The 27,756-nt window shown below is 37.1% G+C and overlaps 3 protein-coding genes across 4 annotated transcripts; 1 reads left to right on the top strand and 2 right to left on the bottom strand.

The window, feature by feature from the left end:
- Positions 1-115: 115 nt before the first annotated feature.
- LOC131528553 (guanylate-binding protein 1-like) lies at positions 116-6,289 on the bottom strand. The gene is made up of 7 exons (XM_058757788.1): positions 6,058-6,289; positions 5,203-5,445; positions 4,818-5,095; positions 4,224-4,436; positions 1,436-1,538; positions 1,069-1,265; positions 116-337 (listed from the first exon to the last, which is right to left on the bottom strand). Exons 1-7 carry the CDS (start codon positions 6,287-6,289, stop codon positions 116-118), a joined length of 1,488 nt encoding a protein of 495 aa, XP_058613771.1.
- A 2,919-nt stretch (positions 6,290-9,208) lies between these two features.
- On the bottom strand, positions 9,209-19,075 carry LOC131522912 (guanylate-binding protein 1-like). 2 transcript variants are annotated; one of them, XM_058748795.1, is made up of 11 exons: positions 18,954-19,075; positions 18,066-18,260; positions 17,228-17,355; positions 16,871-16,980; positions 16,567-16,760; positions 15,027-15,269; positions 14,247-14,524; positions 13,865-14,077; positions 13,553-13,655; positions 12,983-13,176; positions 9,209-10,876 (listed from the first exon to the last, which is right to left on the bottom strand). In XM_058748795.1, exons 2-11 carry the CDS (start codon positions 18,256-18,258, stop codon positions 10,655-10,657), a joined length of 1,878 nt encoding a protein of 625 aa, XP_058604778.1. In that variant the 5' UTR covers positions 18,259-18,260; positions 18,954-19,075; the 3' UTR covers positions 9,209-10,654. The 2 variants fall into 2 exon arrangements, with proteins under 2 accessions (XP_058604778.1, XP_058604769.1); XM_058748786.1 differs by lacking the exon at positions 18,954-19,075 and adding an exon at positions 18,399-18,530.
- LOC131522925 (guanylate-binding protein 1-like) lies at positions 18,500-27,623 on the top strand. The gene is made up of 12 exons (XM_058748808.1): positions 18,500-18,633; positions 18,949-19,078; positions 20,984-21,194; positions 21,308-21,435; positions 21,525-21,634; positions 21,716-21,921; positions 22,256-22,498; positions 22,597-22,745; positions 23,084-23,215; positions 24,178-24,390; positions 24,497-24,599; positions 25,643-27,623. Exons 3-12 carry the CDS (start codon positions 21,005-21,007, stop codon positions 26,029-26,031), a joined length of 1,863 nt encoding a protein of 620 aa, XP_058604791.1. The 5' UTR covers positions 18,500-18,633; positions 18,949-19,078; positions 20,984-21,004; the 3' UTR covers positions 26,032-27,623.
- The last annotated feature ends 133 nt before the right edge of the window (positions 27,624-27,756 follow it).

The following is a 27,756-nucleotide window of genomic DNA, read 5'->3' as shown; positions in this document are numbered from 1 at the left end:
CACTTCACCTGTCAGTGGTCATAATGTTATGCCCGATTGGTGTATACTGTATGCCTGCTGTACTAGAAGGTAATATATGTCTTTAGGTGAGTATGTGAATAATGTATATGCATTTTCAAAATCGTTTTGAAAGCAAGGACAGACCAACACCAGCTAATTTAGGAATGAAGCCAGGCAAGAAAAAAGTCGCTGCAGTGCCGATACCATCCAAAATCGTGCTCACTGTGGAGGGTTGAGACGTCTCCCGTTTATTCATGTCTGTTTTTAGGCTGTCAATCTCACTCTGCATCCTAGCAGCCTCCTGCTGAAAGCCCTGCTGTAGAAGAGCTTCCCTTTCCTGCAACACAAACAGCAATGGAATAAAGAATGTCTAATCCTAAACTTGACCATAAGCACATTCAGTAAACCTTAAAAACAGTCTGTAGAGCAGTTTGTAAACTCAAGACAATACAGTTTAACATCTAATCATGCAAAAACATCTCCAAGTCAAACTGTTCCTGAAAGTCATGCATATACTACGTATTTTGCATATAAAGGCTTTCTACAAATGTGTTCTACATTACCTCTTACATTTGTTTATTTTGTATACATTGAAAAATCATTGGTGTAGAAAATGAAATCACTCAGAAATTGATACAAAATTTTACAAAGAATTGACAATTTTCTTGTAAAACACTCTAGTTTTATTTAAAACTTCAAAAATAATTTTTACAGTGTATATGCATTTAAAGAAAGCATGATTTAATAAATCTGGTAAAATGCTAAATTTAATCCTTTCTTTCCCTTATTCATTACAGTGCTGACATTAAATTTATATTCATAAAACATACAATTAATGTTCCTCTAAACTTGAGCACTTCTGCAATTAATTCAAGCCAAAAAGCATATTGTACATAATACTCCATTCATACCTTTAGTAAACAATTTTTTAAATGAGGAAAAAAAAAAAATCTTCCATATTCACACCAAATTGTGATTAGTATTTTCTTTAAATCTGGGAACACAGGTTTCACCTTAAAGCACAACTTTAATCATGTGAGAGTTTTCAGAGGAAGTATCCCTTTTTACTTTTAGTTTTGCTTCCAGGACTCGTTCATTGTCTCTCCTCCTGATTCTTTCCTGCTCTCTTTCCATCTGACGAATGATCTGATTCACATGCTCATCGTGGGTTCTTTGCATGTCTTCAAACGCCCGCTCCTGTAACCGGTTGTGTTCCTCTAGGCGTCTTTTCTGCTGCTCTAGGATCTCATTCTTTAATCTCTGCACTGTATAGAGAAAGATCTATTAACTAAATTTATCTGTGTAGGTACACAAGACAGTGTATAAATCAATCACAAAATCTGTCAGTTATTGTTCATTCTCTGACTGAAATTGTTGAACTGTATTATCGAGAGCCTTGAATGATAGAAATGTGTGCAGCTGATTAGAATTGTACCCTCTTTCTCCTGTTCCGCTGCGCTGAGAGATTGGTCAGCTTGTAGAATCATATTTCCAGCCTCTTCCTTTGCTTTCAAAAACTTGCTCAACATGTTCTCGCTCTGTGGAGGAAAAAAAGCCATTTCTAATCATTCAAAATATCTTTTTTTGTTTTGTAGCAAACCATACTTCATGGAACAGTGGTTTGTTCCCATCATGTTGCAACAAACCAACAGTGTTAATGAGGAATGTTGATGCTGCTATTTCACATGCAATAACAGTTCATTGTTATCATGGCTGCCTGCCAAGCTCCAAAATTACCATAAAAGCCCAGATGACTTGTGTACTATATTCCATATCTTGTGAAGCATATTATCAGATAACTTGAAATATAAGCACAAGTCCATGAGTTATATGGACTATTTCCATTCGTTTCATTTGCTCTTTTTAAAACTTGACAGCCCTGATCATTACAAAGTATTGTTAGCATAAAAAGTAGCATGTGCATTCTTCAGAATTTCTCATTTTGTGATTCACATAAAAATAGTGTGCGTTTTGGTTTCATGACTTATCTTTTTTCTTGTTATCTTCATCAGCATTAACCCTTGTGCGGTCTTCATTTTGGGTTGTGCACTCATGGTCTTTGGGGTCTCTGGAGACCCCCCAAGCAACAAAATGTAATTTTGTAACAAAATAATTGGTTTTTTTTTAAACAAATGTAATTTTACTCTGTTTATTAATGTTTTTACTCCACATTTGTGTAGTTTTTGGAGGATTTATGATATTTTTTTAAATTTATATAAATAAATTAAAAAAAATTTTTTATATAGGTTTTTATACAAAAAACTGCTATTTATGTAAATTTCACTTAATAAAAGACCCACATTTCTAACTTTCATTCATGGGGATAACATGGATCATTTGACATGGTTTAGTGTAAAATTTCTGCCCATATTTTGGAAATTGCAGTTTCAAAATTAAAAAATGATCATTTTTACCACTAGATGGCTGCAGAGCTCCACTATTTACTATTTGCTATTTGACCAACTGAAAGATATCTTTTCACAAGTTTTCTTCAGTTGGATTCATATCTACATATTATGAAATCACAATTATAACAATAAAAATGATTTTTGTCAAAGTTTTGCATTTTTAGAACTGAAAAAAATCAATTTTTCAATAATGTTACATTATGATTCGAATCAAACCTGAACAAGATGTTACAAAGAGAAAGGTTGGAGTCTTTAGAGTTTATCATTTATTTCAATCATCCATTTCATATCATTTTAAAAGTGTGGGTGTGTGTGTGTGTGTGGGTTGGTGTGTGTGATTGTGTATGTGTGGATTGTCGATGTGTCAGTATCACCAATTTATTTTTGTGGTGGCTCTGCATTTCAGATTATTTTATTCGACAAATTATAAAAGAGCAGTTTTTTTTAGTCTCACAAATTTATTCCTCTGTGTTTGTGTGTGACTGTGTGTGTGTGTTCACAGCATGATCATTTTGCAATATTGGAAGTGTACCACTTCATTTCTGTCCATGTGTGTTCTGTGTTGTTTCTGATTTTGAGGATGAATTTTGTCCATTTTCTATGCAGGGTTTCTTCAAATAAAATAATCCAAAATGCAAAACCACCACAAAAATAAATTGGTGACACTGACACATCGACAATGCGCACACACACGAATAAATTTGTGAGACCATAAAACTGCTTTCTTATAATTTGTCAAATAAAATAATCCAAAATGCAGAACCACCACAAAAATAAATTGGTGACACTGACACATCAACAATGCACACGAATGCACGCACACACACACACACACACACACACACACACACACACACACACACACACACACACACACACACACACACACACACACACACTTAAAATGATATGAAACAGATGATTGAAATAAATGATAAACTCTAAAGACTCCAACCTTTCTCTTTGTAACATCTTGTTGAGGCTTGATTCAAATCATAATGTAACATTATTGAAAAATAGATTTTTTTTCTCAGTTCTAAAAATGCAAAACTTTGACAAAAATCATTTTTATTGTTATAATTGTGATTTCATAATATGTAGATATGAATCCAACTGAAGAAAACTTGTGCAAAGATATCTTTCAGTTGGTCAAATAGCAAATAGTAAATAGTGGAGCTCTGCAGCCATCTAGTGGTAAAAATGATCATTTTTTAATTTTGAAACTGCAATTTCCAAAATATGGGCAAAAATTTTACACTAAACCATGTCAAATGATCCATGTTATCCCCATGAATGAAAGTTAGAAATGTGGGTCTTTTATGAAGTGAATTTTACATAAAAAGCTGTTTTTTGTATACAAACCTATATTAAAATGTCTTTTAATTTATTTATATAAATTTAAAATATATCATAAGTCTATAAAAAACTACACAAATGTGGAGTAAAAACTTTAATAAACAGAGTAAAATTACATTTGTTTAAAAAAAAAAATAATTTTGTTAAAAAATTAAATTTTGTTGCCTGTCTCTAGAGACCCCGAAGACCATACATAAGTGCAACTATTTTTTTCACACTAACATAAAATCAAGAAATCATTCCAATTTAATTTTTTATTTGTACATCTAGAAAGTGTTGACCGCCGTACAAAGTCTCATGCCATTTGGAAAAAGAGAACATTTTTTTTAAATTTAGCGAACTTCATTTGCGGGTCAAAAAGACCCCGAAGAACGCACAAGTTAAGGATGTTGATCTGTGCTTTTATGTGACTCTCCAGAACAAATAAACACAATAAAAGCATGCGTGTGTGAACTGTACCGTTATCTGTAATTGTGTTTTTGCTCTGTAGTCATTGGTCAGCTGTGTGAGCATGTCTATGTATTGTTGATATCCTCCAGGTCTCAGGTATGATCCATCAGAAATGCTTTTTTCCAGCTTATCAAACACCTCATGCAGAACCTCCTCACACTGCATGACAGACACTTGATGATTCTGCTGGCACATATCTTGATATTCATCATAAATCTTCCCATAAATCATGAGAAGAAATTTTGTTATTAAGACAGAATATTGTACATGGATTGAATCTCCATTACTTCAATCTGTGCACTTACTCACTATAAAAATACAAGTGTAGCACTACGTTGTCTAAGTTTTGAAGGTTCATATTTCAAAATTCCTTTAATTACTTTTAATGCATTGCACATTTATTCTAAACATTAAAATATGTAAACCATTTAAAGATAATTTAGTTCAGTTTGATGGTATGTGTATTATAAATACATTTAGTGCATAGTGAAAGTGTGCAAATTAGGACACTGTTTAGATAATTTCTTTCTCTCCATCTCTTCATGTTTATATCTGTCTGTTTTCCTGTTTGTCCCTAATTTTTTTTGTCAGCAGCTACTTTACCATGAGCTCTTGTTGGTAGATCTGGTCATTGTCATTGAAGGACATGGTGATGAAAACTTCAACGGCCTTCTTCTCTGCATCTGTGTGGATGTTGGACAGCTCTTCTGGGCGCATAGGAAGCTGAGCCATGCTGAGCATCTCTGTCATGTAGCACTGCAGGGCCTCATCCGCTGTACGGACGTTCTGGATCTTAGCCAGAGACACCACTGCGTTCTCCAAATAAGGAATCTTCCCGCTGCGTATCGCCTCTACGTAAACCTCAGCAAGATTACCCAGAGCTGTCAGCAAACAACTCCATACTTCAGTCAAATGTATGTTCTTTTGTACACGGTCCACTAATCATTGGTTCTCAGAATAGATTAACAACTGTCATAAAGGGACACACCTGTTCCAGTAATTGCACGGCCTCCACTCACGGTTTTTGGTTCTGCATTGTTGTAGACGTAGTGGCAGAAGGTGTTTGCCTGCTCAAGGAACTCTGACTCCAGCTCTTTCTCAGACAGCTGCTCCATTCTCCTCATGTTTTGCGTACTAGCAGGCCGGGGGAACACAAAGCACTCCCTCCCCGCAAAGAAATTGCGCAGACAGCGGCGGGGCAGGTTATACTTCTCAATCTGAGGTGAGCTACCTAAATACGATAATTATGGAATCATGAGATATTAACGCAATAAGCCCCCAAAAAAACCTTAAATTCACTGTAAACCACAGCTTCAGCAGCTTATTGCTTTTATAAAATGGTTACCACACAATACATATATTAAAGGCAAAATATATGTATTAATATTTTACTGGTAATAGTATAGTAAATACCAACCTTTCACTACATAAATAGTCCCTGACAGTGAGAGTAAACAGCAACAGAGGTGCATGCCTCACGGAGTTCAAATAAAAACAGGAACTGTTCTCATAATCAGAATCAAGGACCAAAACTATAATATTTTATTCATTATATTATATATTATAAACTTTATATATTACATTTCGAGTGCCAATTTACTCTATACAATGGACACTTCAATGTTATAAAGAAAGATGTCAAATTTTGAAAATTTGTTTTGAGACAGTCATTATGTATGCAATTATGACAAATGTTTCACTAGCTGTACATATCATCATATAAATCACAGTAATCTGGTTCAAATTGTTCTAAAATGTTTTTCAACAGGACAAAAATTGTGATGGCTTTTTTTTAGTAAAAGACTGTTCTATATGTATTTAATGTCAACTCTTTTTTTCCCACCTGATTTGAGTTTCAATGCGCACTCCAGATACTCGTCTGATGTTATTGGTTTATCCTCCTTTATCAGTTCCAGAGTAAAGTCCCGAACAGCCCAGACAAACGATGGAAAAACATGCATGAAATCTTCCGACTCGTCCTCAAAACCCACTTTTGCCTTCACACGAATGTTCTCCGTCAGCTCAGTAACATAGCTACATTCAGCACTGTTCAGGAGAAATAACACTGGCGCCATTAACTGTTTATTAACTGTTAACATTATAAACTAACCGTGGGCTGTTTTTCATGTATGCGGGTTTAGGCGATCCCAATAATGTCATATTTAGCCCCTGCAATGCTAATTTACCTGGGGAACCCCAACAAAAAACGTGCAAATTAACCCTCCAGAACTCGATTTTTAATGGGGAATTAAAGTCAGAATTGTGAAATAAAAAGTCGCAATAACCTTTTTTTAAATGTATTTATTTTTTTATTCAGTGGTGGAAACGGTCTTCCATAACACTAATGTATAAAGGCTATAATTAAAACTGAAATGCAAATTGATGATGGAAAGGGCTTCCATAACAAAAAACAAACAAAAAAACAAATTAAAAGTTATGACTGTGGAATGAAATTTCTTTGTAAATAATCATGCATGCGTTTTATTATTCTACAGAGACCATGTGCAGGGTTTCAGATAACTAATGGAGCTGTTCTTTGTCAGTGTGAACTGAATCTGAAAACACTTTCACTTTCGACTCCTCCTTTACGGATAGGCCAGTGACAGTGCATTTGTCATAATCAATAGCATGAATAGAGCAAAGAATAATAAACTTATAGGCAGAGGATGTGTTTAGCTGTTTCTCTATAACTGTATGTAGGTGCAGTTGTTTACGCAGGCCTACATTTACAGCAGCAAATTTAGAGACATTACACACGGACTAAAATACTACATAATCAAGAGCTGTAATACCATAATGCAGCCCAGCCTAGCTGCAGTTTATCACAGCTATGCTGAAACTCAGACTCATATTGACACTGTACGTTAAGTCTGTTTGATTTTGTGTGTATGGTTTTTACTTAGGAGGATCATGTCTTGTAGGAAGTACATGTCAGCTCCAGTGTGTCTAATTGAAAATGATGAAATTGGGTAGCTGCATGTGAGAAAAGAGGCCGAAGACATTTTGGATAGGATCAATGGTGGTGGTGGTGTCTGTGGTGGGACTCTATCGAACGGGGAAGTTTTACCTTATGAACCGCCTGGCAGGACAACAGTCTGGTGAGAGAAAATGCTTGAAGTCTTTCTCAAGTGCAGTAGATGTTGATATGATAATGAGAACATCTGAAAACAGTAACTGCATAATAATAATGTGATTGTCTCAGGCTTTGCTCTCAGCAGCACTATTGAATCAAAGACTAAAGGTATCCGGATGTGGTGTGTCCCTCTCTCCAATAAAAAAAGCACACACTCTTGTGCTGCTGGACACAGAGGGACTTGGGGACGTGGCAAAGGTGAGCACAGTCACTAACTACTACTAATAATTTCCCAGTCTCAGTTTGCCATTAGTACCTCAGAAGGAACAGTATTAAGTTGTATTGTTGCTTTGATCTGAAAACACTGTATGTTTCAGGGAGACTCTAAGAATGACGGCTGGATCTTCTGTCTGGCTGTTCTGCTCAGCAGCACTCTGGTGTACAACAGCCGGGGCACTATTGATAACACTGCAGTGGAAAATCTACAGTATCTTTTAGCCACACAACCCACTTCCTCTTTCACATAGATGATGAAAGAGGATACTCGTCCTTCAGCTGTCACCTGAACTATTAGCCTGGGAAAATATCCCACCCAACCTCCCTCTCCCACCGTCTCTCATAGACCTGTTCCCTTTCCGCTGGATCCTGTCAGCCTCTCTGCTCACCCTCAACTCTGGCTCACCCTCAACTGCCCATCTCCAGCTCCATTGGCGTAGAGTCTGGAGGATCCCTCTACTCTGCCTTCAGCCTCCGAGGTCCAGACTCCGCCTCGGTCCTGCGACCCAGCGGCTCCACCATGGCTTCCAGCTCCCTCGACTCCACTGGAGCCCGTCAGTCCACCAACTCCGCCGGGCTCCCTCGTCCCTCCGGCTCCGCCTTGGTCAGTCGTCCCCCTACCTACACCTCGGGATTGCACTCCTCCAGTTTTGCTCCGTCCTTCCTTCCCTCCAGCTCCGTTGGGCTCCTCCATCTCCCCCTCAGTCCTATGTCGCTCCGGCTCCGCTGCGGCCTTCCGGATCTCCGCCTACACCTCGGTCGCCGAAGCCTCCGGCTCCACCTTGGCCCTCCGGATCCTTGGCTTCACCCTGGCTCTTCGGCTCTCTGTTGCCGCCTTGGGCTCCACCACCACCTACTCCGCCGCCATCGCCAGTCGTCCGGGAGTCTGCAGCCCTTCCTCCACCATGGCTCCTCCCTCCGTCGGCTCCACCGTGGGCCGCTATCATGGCTGCAGTCTGGGTCCCGCCTGGCTCCTCCTGCTCCAAGTCCCTTCTGTCTCTGTCCTAGCTCCTCTCTCCATCTGATCCGCCCTGGTTCCTCTGGTTTCCTCCCTGGCTCCTTCCTCCTGTGTTGTCTTCCTGTCAGCCCTTCGCCGTCCCGTCACCATCCCACATCCACTCCTTTATCCTCCTCCTAAGTCCCCCTCCGTCCATCTCTTTGTTCCAAGGTGTCAGGTCACGCCTTCCGGGAGGGGGGGCGAACTGTCACAACCCGTTGGATTCATGTTTTGTCGTCTGCCTGTTTTCCCATATTTGGTTCTGTTCTTGTTCTCATTAGTTCATTGTCTAATTATCAGTTAACCCTCTGCACCTGTCTGTCCCTCGTTAACTACGCTACTTTAGCTCTAGCCTGTTCAGTTCTCCCTCGTCCGGTATTGAATGTTGATGTTGTGTTCACCCTGTGTCTCTATGGATTTTCTTTCTTGGAATAAATGTTTATTGGATTATCTTCATCTTTATCGTCTTCCTTGTTGAACACGTGACAACACTGTTGGCATGGTTTCACCACAGAACTTTATTTTGGATGTTTTAGCATTTTTATTTTAGATATTCAAATATAGTAGACCAAGTAGATATTTTTACATCATTTTCAGCCCCTTCAGTCAGTAATGTACAGCCATGGTAAGAAAGAGACAAACTTCAAGCTTCTTCAGAGGTTTATTGTTTGCTATATAAATGTATACTCAATGCTAAGGACACATTGTCATATATACACAATCAAAAGAAATGTTTATTATATTTCACAGAAAACTGCAGTCACCACATTTAGCCTACAAGGATGTCAAAAATAAACGGCATAGTTTTTTCCATCTAATTACAAGCAAACAAAAAGTGAATACACTAACTCAGTTTAAGAACATTTGATCTGTTAACTAAATCTTTAAACACAAAGTACCACACTATTGTTTAATGTCAAATCGGTTTCAAAATGTGTCATAGATATCGGCCGTAATTTGGCCACATATTATGGCCTAATAACTAGAAGGTTGCCAGGAAGATTTACATCAGGATTCACTGATTTTGTAAATCATTTTAACACTACATGGAAGGCAGTCACTCTGATAACCGCAGTTCATAAATGGTGCTCACTAGTCAGTTAATATGGCATATAATATGAGAACAGAAACTATATATACAGTATATCAGGGGTGTGAGATATTGCCAAAAAATAATATTTTCTGGGATTTTAACGATAATTAGACAATATTTTATTGATGCTGGTACCTTAAGGACTGTCGTGGACAGCTGACTCCTAAAGTTTTTGATATTCTTCATATTCTGTGTGGTGGTCAGTTCACACTGATAGAAATTAATCTTTTCCAATAAGTTTAAACTGATTTTTAATGCAGAGAAAACACAGAAGCTGCATCTGAATTGGCATTTAGATGCATTTACACACTGTTTAATGCAAGACATGAATGCATTTAACCTGCAATTACAAATGCATAAATCATGTTTTGATACATTAAACACAAAACGTTAAATATTTGAAATTATTTAAATAATAAAAGATACTTTGAATGTGAAATTAAAATCGCCAGCAAGTCACTGTTAATAAGTGAGTCACTGCAATTGAATCGAATCATTCAAACGGCCGGTTCATGCAGGAACGAAATGCCCTCATGTTGCTCAGAGACACAAAACAGTGCTGTGGCTGTGTTTGGAGTGATATTCGAAATAAAGCAAAAACAGGAAATATGGTGTCTAAAACATAAGTCTCTTAATTAACCACATGTTTATTGAACTGTTGTAAAAAAATCAATATCACATTTGTAATCATGGTCATTTTTGGAGCGTTATTTTTTGTTATTCTTAGTGTGAAATTGATTAACTAGGCTATATGAAGTGATACAAAATAGCCTATATACATTTTCTGCCCCCATGTCTTTAATTTTGTGTTCATTCTAAATGTAGTGCAGTGAAAGAACACCATCTACGCACGCGCACTAGTCTAGACTTCACGTAATGAATGCGGGCACAAAATACTCGATAATGTCAAATCGAACATCATTTAAATAACAACTGCGATATTATCGCAGACGATATATATCGCACACCCCTAGTTTAGGTGTGTGTGAATACGCTTGTATTCAAACAAAATTTGATGCCATGGAAATACCAACACCAATCAGTTTAGGGGTAAAGCCTGGAGCGAGCATAGTTGTTGCAATGCCGATACTATTCAAAACCTGTCTCAGTTTGGAGCGTTGTGATGAGTTCTCTTTATTCATGTCTGCTTTCAGGCTGTCAATCTCACTCTGCATCCGGGCAGCCTCCCATTGGAAGCCCAGCTGTACAAGAGCTTGATTTTCCTGTAATAAAGAGCAAATAAATAATACATGGTCCAAAAAAACAGGATGAGTAAAACATTCTGTGAACCACAAAAGCAATCTTGTGAAGCCTGTAAATACCATGTCTGGGTCATGAATTTTCTATATAAATATTCACAATAGGCTATTTTACATTCCAAAATACATTTGTATATATTTCAAGAGGTCATGACAGAGCCGTTGAGCTCGGTAAAGCCGCATTTGACATCGTATGACAATCTCGCCCATATTGCAATAAAATATAGCATTCTATGTAGAATTCAAATGCATCCGATGCGTTTTATGGTCTGCGCCGATTTGCACATATGATTTGCTCCATGCTATTGTGTCTCTGGACCAGAGCAGACTGTGTGCACGCTGCAGCGGTTCGTGTGACACAACACAAAACTAGACTTCTTTCGCTCCAATGGAAAGCATATGTACACTGTCTGAATTGTTCCCTGTCCCCTATATAGTGCACTACATGCCATTCACCATACAGAAAATACTAGTAACTGTGAACAAGTGACCGATTTGAGCTGTATTTTCAGCGTCAATTTATTATAGTGTAGGGGGCAGGACTCTTCAGATTATAAAGAGCATTTGATTGGACAGAAAGTTTGAAGAGAAGCTGAAGTGCAGGGTGATATCAGAATCATTGGTGGAAAGTAGAGACTTTATGTTTTGAATGCTTATATCTTGTAAATGTGAATTTTTTCATTATTTTGGACCACACTAGCTTATAGATAACCTTAATGCCGAGTTCACACTGCACGATTTTCAAACTCGTCGGATCGCTGTTGTTTTCACACTGCGTGACTATCTGGGGTAGCATTCAGTCGCTGCTGTGTTCACATTGCACGATGGATCGGCGACAGGGGCTTTCACATTGCACGATTTCACAATAGGAAGAATCGCCGACAACTCTGTCTGATCCGCAAACTACGTTTCACAACAAAACACACGCGAGAAGTGATAAGGAAATAACGCGAGAACCTGCCCCCAGCCCGTTGTTCTCGAGCGAGACTGGAAGTATTAAAAAAATATAGCCCGCAAATGGTCTGTGCGCTGATTTCCAGCTACAAAAACAAAAACAGATTATGCAGGAGGGAGATGCAGGGAACAGGGATTGTGTTCTGCAAAGAGTGGTAAATAATTTTGCAGTAACTGTTATGCTGATGTTGCGGCTGGTCAAGCGTTTGTGCTTGTTTCTGTATGATATAATTGTACATATTAAAATACTGATATGGTCTATAACTCCTCACCGAACTTCCCTCTGCCCTGTATCTTTGTCTCTCATTGGCTGAAGGTCATCGTGATGTAGTTTTCAGTCAGAAATCATTGCACACAGCGTGATTGTGAATCGCCGACAGCTCCAGATATTTAGCATGTCAAATATTTCGCGGGCGTCGGCGACGTGTCGGCGATTCTCTCAGATCGTGTCTGTGATAATTCACACTGCGCGATTGTCACTCGCGTGAACGAGCTCCGATTTGCCTCCGATGTCGGGCATTTGTCGGCGATTTATCAAAACCTGTCGGCGAGTGAAAAATCGGGCTAAAATCGTGCAGTGTGAACTCGGCATAAGGCTAATATATTCATACTAAAAGCCAAAAAAATGACAATTTTGATTTCACAGGGAGTTTAAAGATATTTTAAAACGTTTGCTCCATGGTTAAAAAATATCTTGCATAAAATTGCGTTTTTGAGAGAGAAAAAAAAGATAAGTCACATATACACTCTAAAAATGCTGGGTTATAAACAACCCAGCACTGGGTGAAATATGGACAAACCCAGCAATTGTTTTTTTTTTTTTTTAACCCAGCTTTTATTTTTTTAGTTAAACATTAAACCCAACCATCTGGGTAGTTTTAGTTAACTCAACTATTGCTTAAAAATAACTATGTTTCTTGCTTAAAATCAACCAAACAAGGAGGAAATTAACATTATTAATAAGTTGAATAAATAATAAATAAATAAACATTTTTAAATTGCTTATTAATAAATGTTCACCTTTTGATTATTGCTGATGCCACTAGTTATTATGTGTCTGATTTTTAATTTACAACGTATTTTGGGTCATATAAATCAATTTAAAACTGTGCTTACTCTCAGTTTTGCATCCAGGACTCGATCATTGTCTCTTCTCATTCTGTCCTGCTCTCTCTCCATCTGATGAATGATCTGATTCACATGCTCATCATAGGTTCTCTGCATGTCTTTAAACGTCTGCTCCTGTAACCGGTTCTGTTCCTTTAGGCTTCTTTTCTGCTGCTTTAGAATCTCTGTCTTCATCTTCTCCACTGCAAAGGGACAAAAAAAACTTTGAACTTTGTTTTACTGAATACCTCTACCATCACTCTTGCTTTGTGCATTGTCATTCTTTTACACTGCATTCTACTAAAAATATCTGCATGGCTGCATGCTTGAATTTATCCACCTTTTAGTGGAAGTAGCCTAAAATAGCCAAACACATTCATTAGAAAGGTGTGTCCACACACATTTAGTCTCGCAGTTTACTTGTGCATACACACCCAGCAATAAAGATGTGCAGTATGAGAGCCTAACAGGTATTTAGAATAGACATTTATGAAAGTGTGTTGTCTTGTGTATCATATCATTATATCAATCAGCCTTAATTGATAGAATAATAGAGAAGTGTGCTGATTCGAATTGTACCCTCTTTCTCCTGTTCTGCTGCACTGAGAGATTGGTCAGCTTGTAGAATCATATTTCCAATATTTTCCTTTGTTTTCAAAAACTTGCTCAACACTTCTTCACTCTGTAGACAAAAATATATATTCAAGTATCATTCAAAATGTCTGTTTACACAATTACAGTTTTAAATTTGGATTTACAATTTTAAATTTAGATTTGTTACAAAAAAACTACAAATAAATAAATCATTTACTTATTCTTTTGTCATTCCAAAACTGTTTGTTGTTTGTGTTTTGTACCATTATTTGTGACTCTGATATTAATGTTTTGTACCATTATTTGCGAGTGTGTTTTTGCTCTGTACTCTTCTGACAGCTGTCTGAGCGTGTCTGTGTACTTTTGGGATCCTCCAGGTTTCAGGTATGATCCGTCAGAAATACCTTTTTCCAATGTATCAAACACATCATGTAGAACTTTCTCACACTGCATGCGAGATGCATCATAATTCTGCTGGCACATCTGTTGATATTCATCATAAATCTTCCCCTAAAAAAGCCAGAAGCAATAAGAGGATGTGTAAAAAATTTAAGTTAAAGACTATAGGCTTTCTTTTGCCGGGCTCCTATGACATTGTGTGTATTCTGTTTTCTGACTGTCTCTATTTTTCTTTCTGTCTGTCTATCTTAGTTACTTTGATGTGTGTTTCAGCAGGTACCATGAGCTCTTGTTGGTAGATCTGGTCATTGTCATTGAAGGACACGGTGATGAAAACGTCAATGGCCTTCTTCTCTGTGACTGTGTGGATGTTGGACAGCTCTTCTGGGTTCATTGGAAGCTGAACCAAGTTGAACAACTCTGTCATGTAGCACTGCAGGGCCTCATCCGCTGCACGGACGTTCTGGATCTTAGCCAGAGACACCACTGCGTTCTCCAGACACGGAACATTCCCGCTGCGAATCGCCTCTACGTAAACCTCAGCGAGATTACCCAGAGCTGTCAGGAAACACAATAGTTCAGTCAGACATCTACTCTTTATTTCACATTTCATTGATCTCTCTACAAACTGTTATTTATCTGCTTAATGCTGCAATAAGTGACTTTTTTAATAAGACAACACATAAAATGTCCCTAATACCTGACTAATTTTAATAAGAGTGTTCGGAGCAATCATATTTGTAACAGCCATAAACTCTAAACATCAGACAATTACGATCTTTGAATGCATATGTCTATTTCAACTAATGGCAGAGGTTTTGAGCTGGAATAGCTGTTTAGCTGAATACAGAATGACAAGAGAAAAAAATTGGGTGAAAAAAGCATAATTTTTGATCTGTTTGGTGGCACAGTTGATCACTTACAGCAGCTTTAAGTGAATCACACAGTAGAAAACTTATCAGATTTCTACAGAGTGATAGAAATGATGCTTCTCAAAAGAGTTTTATAACAGTGTTTTTATGCACTTGTTTTCTACAAGTAATTCAGTGAAGACACACACCTGTTCCAGTAATTGTACGGCCACCAGTGACAGTTTTTGTCTCTGAATTTTTGTAGATGTAACAGCAGAAGGTGTTTGCCTGCTCAAGGAACTTTGAGTCCAGTTCTTTTTCAGTCAGCTCCTCCATTCTCCACATGTTTTCCGTACTAGCAGGCCGAGGGAAGACAAAGCACTTCCTCACTGCAAAGAAATTCCGCAGACAGCTGCGTGGCAGGTTATATGTCTCAGTCTGAGGTGAACTACCTGAAATAAGATAATTATGAATCATCAGTGATATAATATTATATTTAAAATAGTGCTGTCAAACGAATAATCGCGATTAATCGCATCCAAATTTTTGTTTACATAGTATATGTATGTGTACTGTGTATGTTTATCATGTATATATAAATACACACACATACAGTATATATTTTGAAAATATTTACATGTATATACATTTATATATTTATATTCTTATATTATATGTAAATATATTTAATATATAAACATAACACATTTTTCTTAAATATATACATGCATGTGTTTGTATTATGCGATTAATCGTGATTAATCATTTGACAGGACTAATTTAAAACTATCAGAGCATAATGCTAGCAGTGGCAAGTTCATGGGTTTGATTGATAAAAAATCATTTTGGATATACTCTTCTGCCAAATACATCAAGGTTGCAGGGTTGCAAAGATTTTTTCCTTTAAAAATCCTATTCAAATTGGTAAACAAATAGGTAGGTTTAACCAGATCTACCGCCCCAGGTGCTATAAATATATTTGTAAAGGAATCACATGGCAGCCATTTATCTACATTCCTTACATCTTTATCTCAGAGCTTAGTATCCCAGATAGAAAGGTGGCACTGATACAATGTTTACTTTTTATCCAAAATCATTTTGATTGGAATTGAAATGTTAAGAGTATGTTGGAACAACATTGATGACCACAAAATCATGTGCACTTGTCAGCATTGTAATTGTTGCTTCCTCGTTAGAGAGAAAACACAGGTCCATCCTGCTAATACAATGGTACATCTCTATTATTTCTCTGTTCCTTTGTTTTACTGCATATGTTTTTGTGTTTGATGCCGTTTAAAAAAACATTTTACAAATTTTTATTAAATTTGTATTTATAATTAACAATATTTTGTTTATAATTAATGTTTGTTAATTTTTTAATGTTAGGCAGAGCAATGCACTGTTGCTGCCATCATTCTTTGATCAGACCATAATAGATTTTTATTTTATCTTGTGTTACCAATTTTCTTTTTAGTGTTGTAAGCAGCCTAGTAAAACGACCCTACGACTTACCCTGGACTAAGAGGGAATGAAAAATACTACAAATTTAGCAGGATAGATCGCTGAAACGTGTTCAAAATGTGATCAAATCTTAATGCCTAATAGGACTTCTAATTTGTGTATTTAAACATTATCTAATCATATTAATTTCTAAATTAAAATTGTAATTATGTCATTCTCATTCAAATGTCCCTGCACTCTTAAAGTAAATATGTGCTGTATGTGTTTAGTGTCAACTCTGTTTTTCACCTCGTTTTAATTCCAATGCACCCTCTAGATAGTCATCGGATGTTATTGGTTTATCCTCTTTTTTCAGTTGCAGAGTGAAGTCCCGAACAGCCCAGACAAATGATGGAAATACACGCATGAAATCTGCCGACTCGTCCTCATGTTGACCCACTTCTGCCTTCACACGAATGTTCTCCGTCAGCGCTGTAACATAGCTACATTCAGCATTGTTCAGGAAGAGTTGCACTGCTGCTACGAGGGAGTGTTTTCAGTTTATTGCACTGGATGTGCATGTTTTTGTTTGTTTATAGTGTGAGAAGGATACTGCAGCTTTTCCAGGGCCGTGTTGTCAATGACTCCTAAGCTGTTGTACACTAGAGTGCTGCTGAGAAGAACAGCCAGGCAGAAGATCCATGTGTCGTGTTTCTCATCCCCCTGAAATATTAAAAGAGTGTCAGCTACAATAAGCAGCTGTGTATTTACCTCTACTAGCAACAGACTATGACCATAAATTAATTAGTTTAGTTTAAAACTGATCTGTAAACTCTAAACCATTTGTGCAGCATGGTACATTGATTAACTAATGAAAATTGAAAGCATAGGTGATGGTAGATTCTGTTGCTATGTAGGTAACATTGCTATGAAAACATCATTGTGGATGCTGTATCATTTTCCTCCTCACCTTCTTTACATCACCAAGTCCCTCTGTGTCCAGAAGCACCAGAGTGTGTCCTTTTTTATTAGGGTGAGGGACACACCACATCCAGATGCCTTTAGTCTTTGATTCAATAGTGCTGCCGAGAGCAAAACCTGAGAAAATCAAATTAATTAAAAACAAATGAAGATGCCCAAGATGAAAAGGAAAAAAAGTATATATTTTAAATATCTAGTTGCCAAGATAGAATGTAAGAAGTGTAATAGTCTTTGTTATTCATGTTGGTTTCATGCATAAAAATACAGGCCTGCTGAATTAAAGTCACAATGAAATGGACATTGTGACAGATCTTTTCTTCTGTATTGTCATGTACAAGTGTAACAAATTATCGCAAAATTAAAAAAAAGTGCAATGGTTTTTGTGCATCGGCTGTTGGTTGGATTTTGATAGAATTCTTTTATACAACGTGTTTTAGCTAATTTTAATGCAGTTACTGTTTTTACACATATTACACATACTGTTTTAGACAGATTATACACACAAACTTGTTTTTACATCATTAGGCTGACTTTTCATAGGCTGTAAATGGTTTTTATACTGAGATAATTATATTTTCATATTATCCCTAACCCTACCTCACAGAAAATTTTGTGTATTTTTCACAAACAAAAAAATTTGCATGATTTACAAGCTGTTTTCCTTGAATGTCGAAATTTTCGTATAGACTATATATATATTGTCCTCACAATGTAGGTTAAGCAAGTACATACACACAAACGCACACACACACACTAACACGTTTGCTCTGTCATTATCGTAGTGACTGCACAAGAGGAAGATTTTAAGCTATTTCTTTCAGCAGCACCTGACTGTTGTCCTGCCAGGCGGTTCATAAGGTAAGACTTCCCCGTACGATAGAGTCCCACCACAGACACCACCACCACCGGCTCACTGATCCCATCCAGAATGTCTTTGGCCTCTTTTCTCACACGCAGCTGCCCATTTTCATCATTTTCAATGAGACACACCGGAGCGGACATGAGCCTGCTACACGCCATGACTGCGAAAACATAACGCAAGAAGTTACATAAACATACATAACAAAATAAAATAAGTCATATTTTTTGACTAACAAAGCCATTCTGGTGATTTTATACTAACACAAAAATAATAAAACTTAAATCTGCCTGTTTATTACCTCACTTAAAAGCAGTTCTTCGTCATAAAATATCTTTTAATAAACTCTCTGGAGACTCTTCTTGTCTAACAGGTTTGTTACCGGTTCAAAATACGGATATGCGTTATCTGCGAGTGATGCTGTCACGAAAGTGCAATACTTGTCATTGGATAGTAATCAGGTGTGACTCAGAACCGTCAGTTTAACGTCTTCTCAAACACTTGCCTGAGGACTACAGAAGTGAGAGACAACATCGGTAAGATCTTCTACTAACTACACCTTTTAGGGTTGGTCAACGTAAGCGACTTTATTTTCATGTATGCGGCTTAAAACACTTAAAACCATATCACATATATAAAACACTTAAAATATACGTTTACAACACTAATGAACTATCATGATTTAGTTAGGCTACTGTTGCGGTGACAGTGACGGTAAATTTGCCATCTCTCTTTTGACTGCCGTGATCTATCTCTGTATACGCTTTTTGAAAGTCGTGGAAATGCAAAAGTGGATTTTTCTGTTGAAAACTGCAAAGCAAAAATAATATTTGCTATGATCTTCCATGTAGCCTACCTCTATAAGCTCAACCCCGTAAAAAGGATTCTAGTGTTTAACCTTCTGCGTTCCAAACCCGGAAACCTCATCTGCTGGTGGGAGAGGAGAGGCCTGTCAAGTTTTCAATCATTTGCATTGTGCTGGTGAGAAGTGATTTAAAGTCTCTAGACGTGATGACTCATTATTGTGGGGTTTTTAGCGCTACAAGGGACCAACAAGTTTTTACAGAGCTTACGCAGTTTGATTTTTAATATTTTGCACTATAAAAAGTATACTTTTAAATGTCTGTTCAGTAGTTCCTATGTAAAAGAAGACAACTATTTAATAAGTGTGCCTTTAAATAAGTGATAGAAAGCAGTTGCAAAAGTTTTACTAAATGCATAGTCATTTCTATCAAATTTGTTACACACCTTACGTTTACTACCAAATTATATGTACACAATGCTCTCTACTAATATTGGCATCATTGGTAAATATGAGCAAAGGTGGCTGTGAAAATAAATCTGAATTGTTTATATTCTTTTGATCTTTTATTAAAAAAATTCACAAAATTCTAACCTATCATTGAAGTAAAACAATGGACAGTGGGGATAAAATCTCATTATGAAATAAATATTTTTCTCTAGTTCACGTTGGCCACAATTATTGGCACCCAATTATTGCAACATCCCTTTCCCAAAATAACAGCTCTGAATTTTCTGCTATAATGCCTGATGAGTTTGGAGAACACCTTACAAGAGATCAGGGTAACACTTTACAATACGGGTGCACAAATATGCATTAAATAATGCTTAACTAATGCACAGATAATCATGAGTTAATGTATAACTCATGATGAACTAAACCATTTATTAATGATTACTGCATCAGCAACTAATGGACATGCGATATGATTCAAAGATTAAGTAATCGATAAATTGTTATCAGTTAAATGGGCCATAATATATTAACTACCTAATAACTTATTTTATTAACTAATGAAGTAAATTCATATGTTAATTACCACATTGGGTCGAAGCCATGCCTTTAAACTTCCAGTTGTCTGCTTTAATTAATCATTAGCTAATGATTTGCATGGGTATCATTATGTTATGACTTTACTTGTTGAGGCACATGACTATTAACTAATTGTTAAGTAATATGTCATTGTGGTTATAGATTTTGAATTAGTTAGTTAGTCGAGGGCCTCAACAAGTAAAGTCATGACATAATGATACCCATGCAAATCATTAGTCTGACTCTGACAAATGAATATGATGGAGTTTGTTTTTGGATAAGTGAGGAGGATTTTTCTTGAAACCCTCCTGAACAACGTGGTGATCTAGGGGCTGTTGGATATATATGTACTGTATTTAGGCTTTCTGACCCCAAGACTCAACTAATCTCTGCAATTCTCCAGCTGTGATCCTTGGAGAGTCTTTGGCCACTCAAACTCTCCTCCTCAGCATGCATTAGGACGATATAGACACACGTCATCTTTCAGGCAGATTTGTAACATCTTTAGTTGATTGGAACTAGTTGTTTGGTGACCCCTGTCTTACAGCCACTTTCTATTTTGTGAAACTCAACAATCTTGTTCCGCACATCAGAACTATATTGTTTGATTTTACTCCTTGTGATGGATGATTATGGGAATTTGGCCTTTGTGTTCCTCATATTTATAATCCTGTGGAACATGAAGTCATGGCTGGACAATTTCATGCTAGTCACCCTGGTGTGCTAAAATGTAAATATGATTGGGAATATACTTCAGAGATATTGAACTCATAAGAATTTCTAGGGGTGCTAATAATTGTGGCCAATATGCATTGGAGGAAAACATTTATTTCATAATGTGAGTTTCCCCCCACTTTCAATTGTTTTACTTCAATGAAAGGTTAGAATTTTGTGAATTTTTTTTACAAGTATTGTTTGATTATGAAACAAAATGCACAGGAAGTCTCACAACTCAAATGAAAATTCTGTCATCATTACTCACCCTTGTGTCGTTACAAACCCGTAAGAAATTATTTTTTCTGAACTCAAATATTTTGTCCTTGAACATACAGAATGAGCTAAAGAAAGCCAGCATGTCTGAAGCCAGACTAATGCCTTCGCCCATATGTTTGGTGGAGAATGTGAACGGATCACTCAGTGTCTGTAAGGATGCCATCGAGTTCCTGAGTAGGATCAGTGAGCCGGTGGTGGTGGTGTCTGTGGTGGGACTCTACCGTACAGGGAAATCTTACCTTATGAACCGCCTGGCGGGACAACAGTCAGGTGAGGTGTTTTAGAAGGCTATTAACAATATACAGTCATAATTAATACAAGTCAATTCTCACAACAGTTGCATAAAAATGGGTGGTTATATAAATATTATTTGCTTGTCTCAGGCTTTGCTCTTGGCAATGCTGTTGAATCGAAGACCAAAGGCATCTGGATGTGGTGTGTCCCGCACCCCCATAAAGAAGGACACACTCTGGTGCTGCTGGACACAGAGGGACTTGGGGACGTGGTCAAAGTGAGGACAAGGATAAAGCTGTAGACTTATTAATCTTCTAAATATGTATTAATTTATGGATGATTTGATCTGAAGACTGTGTGTTTCAGGGAGACTCTAAGAACGACGGCTGGATCTTCTGTCTGGCTGTTCTGCTCAGCAGCACTCTGGTGTACAACAGCCGCGGGACTATTGATAACACTGCAGTGGAGAACCTGCAGTATCCTTTTTTCTGCCACATGTAGCCCTCTTTCATTTATACAAACTTTGCAAGATGCTGTTATTTCTCAATGTGCTGTAGCTACATTACTGAGCTCAGTGAGCAAATCAAGATCAGGTCACCATTATCTGGACCAGCAGGAGCAGCTGAAGAAGAGGATTGTCAGTTTGTGCGTTTTTTCCCATCATTCATCTGGGTCGTGAGAGATTTCACATTGAAGTTGGAAATTGATGGAAAGAAAGTGACAGAAGATGAGTACCTTGAGTTTGCCCTTGATCTGAAGAAAGGTATTTAAGAAAGAATTACAAGGTCTATTGATTGTTTTTCCCCCCAACATTGTAAATGCATAGATTTGGAAACAATGAAATCTAAAATTCCATAACCCCCTCTCTCAAAAAAGAAAAGAAAAAGAAAAACCTGGCTAAAATGATGTTATCCATGTGTGACAGATAGGTCTGACTATATTGATTTAAGTTCAGTTAATTCAGCTAATAGGTAGTATTATACACATCAAGCAGCATTTGAAGGTATCAAACCGTGACCGAAGAGTGAAAATAGAAAATGTTTACTCTTCTTTTGTGCATTTTGGTAAAAATTTATTTTCTCGCTAAACTCATTTAGGTGTGAATAAGAAAATCAGTGACTACAACCTGCCTCGTCAATGCATCCGAAACTATTTCCCATCCCGGAACTGTTTTGTATTCCCATCTCCCGCCTCGACTGAAAACATGATACACTTAGAGAACTTAAAAGAACAAGAACTTGCGCCAGATTTTCTGGAGGTCACAGGTTGTTTCTGTGACCACGTCTTTCATAAAAGTTCTGTGAAAACACTGAAAGGAGGACACAGAGTTACTGGAAAATGTGAGTGTTTCACCAATTTAACAGTCATTGGTAGATATTCAAGTCCAAAGCCTATTAAACAGGCATATTTATTTATCTGTGTTTGTGCATTTTGTCAGTGCTTGGGTGTCTGGTGCAGATTTATGTAGACACAATCAGCAGTGGTGAAGTGCCCTGTTTGGACAATGCAGTTGCTACTCTTGCAATTTTAGAGAATGAGGCAGCTGTTCAAAAAACTTTGAAAGTATATCAGAGTCGGATTGGAGAGGTAAGACACAGAATATCATATATTCAATACTGTCACTCTCATACACATTAAATGGCACTTCCTGAAGCTACTTTAACCTTCCTCAGTTTTTTTCATTAATACAAATACACTTCTGAGGTATAACTAATCAAATCTCAGGTTTCTTTTTTATCATCGACAGCTTCATAGACACTTATCATGGGCAATATTTTAAAACTTCTGTAGTTTATGATAGTATTCAGTAATAGGTTAGTCAAAAGTATGTATTTTCACATCAGTCAAATAAAGTTTTATTTTTAGGTACCACAGTTTTGGCAGCCATTTAGTGACAAATTGCATGCACACATACTGTTTCACAGGTGAAGAATAAGTTCCCAGTAAGTGTGATTGACATTACCTCAGAGCACCAGAAGTTCAGCAGTCTGGCCATCTCTGAATTCATGAAATGCTCCTTTAAAGATGAAAAAGGAGAATACCTGATAAAACTGATGGTGAGTTTCAAATACGCACTCACTAACCAACTAATATTAGCATGCAGACATATGATAATAATTATTATTTTAAGTTAATCTGCCATTATTAATAATCATTATTTCATTGGGCAATAATTTGACATATTTTGTGCTTGTTTCTTAATATATTTGTAGCCTCTTGTGTGTACAGGAAAACAGTGGTGCATTTATTTTAATAAAGCTGGAGGGGGAGAAGGATTCATTGGATTTTTTTAAAATACTTTTTTCTAGTTTTTCACTTATAACAGATCTATGGTAATATTGCAGACAAATTAGCACGGAATTCTACCATAAGTAATTTATTGACTATTATACCATTAAGTAAATTTATATAAATGCACATACAAATGCTAGTCAGGTGTTCAGACAGTCGGATGTGTATATAATATCTTAAAATATATAGATCTTTTGTAGGGTTTAATTTATATGCTGTCCTTTTTAATATTTAATTTTAGTTTCTTTTCATTTTTTTTTTTGTTTAAAGTTTTAATTAAAGATTTGTAATCTTTAAACTTTAATGTGGACTAGTCATTCAAACAATTCTATGAAAAAAACGACACATTTATATAAAGAAACAAACATTTGTGCTGAGAAAGTAAATGTAACCTAGAATAGATTAGGAAAGGGGTGTTGTTCAATGTTTTGTTTAAGGAAAATGATGTGTCCCTGCTAATGTTCCAAGTTCACTTGAGATAGCTATCCTCAAAGACCAAACCTTAACCCACTTCCACACCTGAACCTAACCATACTGGGGAGTATATGTTGAAGTTGGAGATTGATTAATTGTATTCATGTTTTGTGACCAAATTAATTCCTAATGTACGTCCATCAGATTAGTGAAACTAAACCAACAGTGTATCCAAACACGGTGTGCAGTACATTCAGGCTTTGAATATGTGTATTTGTGCATGTTCTGGATTGTGTTTCCATGTATTTTATAGGAAGCTGTAGGTAAATGCTTTGTAGGCCTACTGGAAGAGAATGAGATGGCATCAGAGAGAAAGTGCAGAGATCTGCTGAACAACCTGTTCTCTGACATGAATAAACGACTGCAGGATGGAGAGTACAGTCAGTCTGGAGGATATGAACTCTATAAAAGAGACAGAGACGCCATTGTTGAACAGTACCGCAGAGAACCCAACAAAGGTGTATCGGTGAGGACACTTTTAGTGTGTTTTTGAGATTGCTGTGTGAATATAGAGTATATGAATACAAGTGTCCCTATAAATGTGTTTTAATAATATATATGTTTACGTGCAGGCCGAGGCCATGTTGAATGAGTTTCTGAAAGACCAGGGACCTGAAGCAAAACGTATCCTCTACATTGATACAAAACTCACTGAAAATGACAGAAAGATTCAAGGTAAACTTTTATTAATAATCAGCCTAATGAATATTTCTCTGTTCTTTTAGCGGTTTAATCCTGCTACATTTGGAACTGAAAAATCTAACCTTGTTCTACCTTCCAAGGCATTTGATATTACCATATGTCCAAGAGAAATGTGTCACTTTACAGACAGTAAAAGTCTTTTAGCATCTTTACGTGGCTGGTAAGCCCAAGCCCATTGCTTTCAATAAGAAACCTTTAGATTCAATAGTGCAAACCTAAAACTAACTGTCTAATTGCTCGCTGTGTAGCAGTGAAAAAGTACATGAAGCTTGGTCTGGAATACTTTTATAGTGCCTTTTGTATGTGTTACAGCATACTGTTAAGAAATGGTTAGAATTGGGGTATGTGTGGGGTTATGTGCTCAAAAATGAATATGAAAACATATATAAAAATTAAATTTATTCTAATTTTCCACATACAGGACCAGTTAAATAACTGCAAATAATAAAGTGCAGAAGTAATACAATGTATAATACATCTTTCTTTAGAAATCCACATTTTAGTCAGCAATAACCATACAAATGCAGTGTCTTTCATGTTAGTCTATTGACTTTAAACTTTCTGCCACCTTGGTTAACAGACACCAAGATCGGAGTGTCCCTTGTTTAGTTTAGTTCCTTACCTTCCTTGTGTACCTAAGTCAGTGTTTTCAGTTCAGTTTTGTCAGTCTTTGTCTATACACATACCAGGTTTTGGCTGGCATTTGTGGTGTTGTTGGCCATATTCCTGTTGTTTTTATAAAGTTATTGCTGCAAATATATCCACTCTGTATTTGGCACGCCGCGACAGTAATATATTAACTGTAACTAACTTACCTTATGAACCAAGGTAAGCTCACCAAGGTTCTCAACTGTTTGTCTTTTAAATACTGAATTATATGAGAAACATTTTTATACAATAAGCAATACTAAACAAGTAAGTGTGCTGCGCTACTGAATGTCATAGCATGGTGCTGCAAATAAACACAGAATCTCATTTCTTTCTCTTTTCTCTCTATGTCTCAATTAAATGGTCAGAGGAGAAAGAGAAGAGTGCTCTGCTGGAACAGAGGTGTAAAGAAGAAGAGGAGAAAATAATTGAGAGAGAGCAAATGTTGCAGGAAGAGAGAAAACAGCATGCAGACAGGATGCAGCAGATGCAGGAAAAGTTTAAATCTGAGATAGAGCAGCAGCAGCAGGAGCTGGACAGAGCTCTGGAGAGCAAACTGAAGGAGATGGAGGAACTGCTAAAGAAAGGCTTTAAAGAGAAAGCTGATCTCCTTGAGGAAGAGATGAAAAATCTAAAAAAAGAGAAGGAAGAAAAAAGTTCTGGCAGTTTTATGGATGTGGTGATGGCGCTTCTCAGCAATATGGAAAAACTCCTTCCTCTAATGCTTGAGTTCAGAGGGAGGAGCAGAAAATCATAGACACCTCCCAGACAGCAACATAGTTTTGTCCCAGATCCAGCCCACATCTGGCCCTTGTGAAATCCATGTGGGCCTTTCTCAGCTTTCACAAGCAGTGAGGTGTCATTAGTGAGGAAAGAGATTTTACATGCATGTGCTTGTGTGTGTATGTGCATGCTTGCAAGGATAAAGTGCATTAGGATAAGGTTATGCTGATTTCTCGTTTTTTTGCCTTGAAACAACTCTGATTGTAATGTTTTGATATGATAACTGATATGATGGTTTGGTTATACTTGTGATCCACGATGGTACAATGAGCAACAGCTGGATATGGAATTGCATTTTATTAAAGGGGTGGTTTACTGGGTTTTTTTTCTAGGCTTGATTGTGTTTATGGGGTGCAGTCTAACATGTGTTCATGCTTCGTTTTTTTAAAAACGCATTATTTTTCATATAATTTACCTTTATGCCACACCGCTCTGTCCCTTCTCTGACAAACACCTCGATTACTTCCTGTTTTTATGAAGCCCCTCCCTCGGAAATATGTGATGGGCTCTGATTGGTTAGCTGGCTCAGTGTGTTGTGATTCACTAAACCGCCGAGCGTGCGTCTAAATGTCCCACCCTGGCCTCTGGCCTCAGCTGCATGTGCTCTGGTTGTATTGTAAACAATGGCTTTGTCTATATTGCTTGTCAATTTGAGCCCGATTGGGACGCAGAGGATATTAGTGAAGAGGATCGCGCAGAACTTGTGCAAGCACGGCTCCTAATGGTATGTTTGTTGTCTCATACTTTTAGATATGCTGTTATTATGCTACTGCTTATGTTAGCTTTTAATATACGGTTTTATTCTGATTAAAGCTTTAATACAGTAAGGCAACCACACACGCGTCCATGTATAACGCTTCTCATTGCTATGTGAAAATGTATAATTGGAACAGTTTGTTGGAGCTGATCTGAATGAGAGAGAGAGAGAGAGAGAGAGAGAGAGATGCAGAGCAGGGCGACACTAGGAACAGTGTTGAGAACCGCTGCTTTAGAACATTGATTTTGAAACTTGTGAATCCATTAGAATCGATAGAAGACAGAATCGCGATTCATATATGAATAGATTTTTACGTGCACCCCTAGTTTTCTCTTCCTCTTCTCTAAAGCAGCACAGCATGGCCCCGCCCCCTTCCTTACATGTTCCCGAGGATGGGGTTTATCTGGGTCAATGACGTATCAGACCCAGGAAGTAGTTCGTTGTAGTCCCTTACCAGCCGTTTTTGTAGGCATTAAACTTTCAGAATTTTAAAAGACGATATCTCCGTTTGCATTGAACTTTCAGCGCTGCAACTTTGCAGATATTGTTTATGCTCAAACAGCAACTTTACACACTAACTATCCTTAAAAAAGTGAAATTGCAATAAACCACCCCTTTAAATATGAGATATGCAATACATTAAAAACTAGATAAAACTCACTGTTCAAGTATTTGGTTAAAGAAAATGATGTTAACAATAAATATATTTATTTTTATGCATGAAAATGTCAAATTTTTAAATTTGTCCTTTGTGGTACAATGTTGCCTTGAGGCAACAAACTTTAAAAAAATAAATAAATGTTTATTGATATTGTAATAGCGTCCAATTTTAAGTTGGAAAAACATCACAAATCATTTGTTCCTCGTTGATAATCATATTGCATACCGTACAGGGTTAAGGATTGAAATGACACACAATAACAACACAATCCAAGCAACAAC

This window comes from Onychostoma macrolepis, chromosome 02 (genome assembly GCF_012432095.1).
Source record: "Onychostoma macrolepis isolate SWU-2019 chromosome 02, ASM1243209v1, whole genome shotgun sequence".
Lineage (NCBI taxonomy): Eukaryota > Metazoa > Chordata > Actinopteri > Cypriniformes > Cyprinidae > Onychostoma > Onychostoma macrolepis.
This window is presented reverse-complemented; position numbering and strand designations above follow the sequence as displayed.